The 2,754-nt window shown below is 60.4% G+C and overlaps 1 protein-coding gene across 1 annotated transcript; it reads right to left on the bottom strand.

Moving 5' to 3' along the window:
* Positions 1-1,448: 1,448 nt before the first annotated feature.
* On the bottom strand, positions 1,449-2,369 carry LOC120660606. The gene has a single exon (XM_039939193.1). The coding sequence runs from the start codon at positions 2,068-2,070 to the stop codon at positions 1,771-1,773; it is 300 nt and encodes a 99-aa protein (XP_039795127.1). The 5' UTR covers positions 2,071-2,369; the 3' UTR covers positions 1,449-1,770.
* Positions 2,370-2,754: the final 385 nt, after the last annotated feature.

The raw sequence follows: 2,754 nt of genomic DNA, 5'->3' as shown, positions 1-2,754 counted from the left end.
CTTGGGCAGCGCCGCCAGCGCCGACGCCATGGTGAATAACGGCAGTGATGCGATCAGCCGCTCCTTCTCGTCCACCACGCTCACAGATCGCGCGTCCTCCCTCCCCACCACCTCCGCCGCGGCGCCATGCCTCCCTGACGACTCCGCCCCGGCCTCCTCCACCTCCGCCTCCGACGACATGCGGCGCGCCCTCGGGAGTGGGCTTGGGCTCGCCGGCTGCGGCGATGCGCGCGATGCAGTGGAGGAGGAAGTGGATCGACACAGAGGCGAAGAAGACGAATGCCAGCAGCGCCGCGATGATGAGCAGCGAGGGGAGAGGTTGAGCGATGATGACGACAACGCCGGCGGCGCCAGCAATGACGGCGGAAGGATGGCTGCGAACGGGTCCCAGTGCCGGTGAGCGGCGGTGCGACCGGCGGGAGGGCATCCATGAGCGGCAGCCGCGACCCACTGGAGAGCAGTGTGTTTATGGCGGCCCTGTTGCGTGTGTGGCCTTGACGGAGGGCGACTACGTTTGGAGTAAATGTGATGGAATGCTATTTCCAAGTGACATTGCAATTTTTCGATGGTATTTTACGGAGCGGCAAAATTTCGGTGGTATTTTCCGGATATGGGGATCTTTTAGTGCTATGAGACCAATTTTCGCTAGATTATAATTTTAAAAAAACAAATAGGGCCGTGGTGTGGCGCAGCAAGCCTGCCTTGCAAGGCAGGTAGGCGTTGGATGAAATCTGCGAGAGGACATGGAACTCGGACTGCCTCGCGAATCGCCCGGCGACAGGGACTTGTGCGGTCAACGATCGGGGGGTCACCTCCCTAATCGCCACGCGTTGCTGCTCCGGAGAAAGCTAGGTCCAGACGGAGCGATTTCTTCCGTTCTGCCGTCTCCCAAAAATGGCCCCGCTTCGCCGCCGATATTTCATATTTCTTCGTGTCCCGATCATCCCCGATCCCTCCGACGTGGACGCGCTGGGCCGGACAGTTCGTCCGTCCATCCATCCTCTGCCGCGGCGCGGAGGCTCGAGCGGACGGACGGACCCGTCTCCTCTTCGCCGCGTCAGCCCAGGTGGAAAACCGGTTGAATTATTGCACTGAAGTTGCAGCCGGCTGCGCCACGCCGGCGACCAAGGTAACGGCCAGGCCCGGCCACGTGCACCGGTAACCCAATCCAAATCCAATCGGCTTGCGTACATGACCAGCACGCACCAGTTGCTTGTCAACTCTGCAATCTCATGTCATGGCGGCTGCGGCTCCCTCTCTGCTACTGTTGTTGCTGACGAATCGCGATTTGAGCTCTGAAGATTGAAGATTATCCCATGCATGTGCAAAAATCTGGTCTGGCTAAGCCAGGCGGTGCGACATGAAGCAGGAACTGGTCGGCGAACATGGCGGAGCACGGTGAGCAGGTACAACGAAATCGAAGAACGAAACACAACACCAACAGGACATGGACATGGTAGAACTCTCTCATATATACAAGAACGAGGAGACAGAACAGAGCATGCTAGTACTAATACATGGTCACACGGCGACGCTGCCATCACCCTACCGTCGTCTCGTCCCTACTAAGCTCCCATCCCATGAACTTCGGCAAGAAAAACATGGACGGGCACGATGACCGACCGACTGACTAATTGGTACCGACTCTCCCCTTCGTATCTACAACAGGCTGCTGCTGGTAACCGCGACCGCGAGCGCTAGCTAGCTCGGGAACACGGATCGGAGGCGCAGCAAGAACTCCTGCCCCTGCTACGGCCGGCCGGCCACCCATCAGTTCCCCACGGGGACGCCGCCGTTCCCGGCGCGGCGGAGCGGCGACAGCGAGCGGGAGGCCCGCCACGCCACCGGGTCGCAGAAGGCGCCGGCGGGCCTGGTCTCCAGCAGCCGCAGCTTGAGGAGGCGCTCCCGGGCCGCCTCGTCCTCCCGCTTGATCCGCCGCACCTGGCTGTGCACCAGCAGCACCGCCGCCGCCGCCGCCTCCCGCTCCTCCTGGCCCTTCATCGCCGCTCCCCCTCCGACGGCGCCTTGCTCCCTCCCCGCCTCCATCGGGACGAACGGCGATCTCGCCATGAATCAAGAACACGCACACACACGCAACGCAAGCAAGCGACGCCGAGGTTTCTGGGCCTGATTGATCGATCGAACTGGTCTCGCAGGCTGCCGATGACCCGACCTCTCGGTGACCCGCGGCATATATATACCGGTGGAACGGGAGAAGTGGGGCTGCGAGGCTTGGGTTTGGCTTCTGAATAACGTGGGGCGCCTTCCCCGCAGTCGTCAAGGCCGTTGCGAACGGAACGCCACGCCACCGCCGCCTCCAGGGCTTTCAGGGCACGGGCTTGGTTGCGCCAGATTTTCCCGGTCCTCTTCTTTTCCGGAACAAAGACTCCGCACTAGATGGATGGTTTTACAGAAACAAAATAAAAGCTCAGATTTGCGTTCTAGACGACGAGTACCAGCAGCAAGATAAGGCTTCCACACCTCCCTGTCACAAAGCAGCTCCGCCTAATTTCTTTCTCTATCCAAGGGATCGGAAGCTCCGGCTCCCAGCGCGTGCTGTCTGAAACAGCCAAGGTAACCGATTGGAGCAGGCAACGACCCGAACCGGCGCCTCCCAGAACCTCTCCTCCTGATGCCGACCGAAACGCCGCGTTTTTCTGCGGGCGGTGGCCATCAGCTGACGGCGGTTTTACTTTTTTTACATTGCAACAAGTAGTTTTCATCGTTGCGAACGAGCTCATGGCTCGGTGGTTG

The sequence above is a fragment of the Panicum virgatum genome, chromosome 2N (assembly GCF_016808335.1).
Source record: "Panicum virgatum strain AP13 chromosome 2N, P.virgatum_v5, whole genome shotgun sequence".
Taxonomy (NCBI): domain Eukaryota; kingdom Viridiplantae; phylum Streptophyta; class Magnoliopsida; order Poales; family Poaceae; genus Panicum; species Panicum virgatum.
The sequence above is the reverse complement of the archived record's forward strand: the minus strand, read 5'-3'. Positions and strand labels throughout refer to the sequence as shown.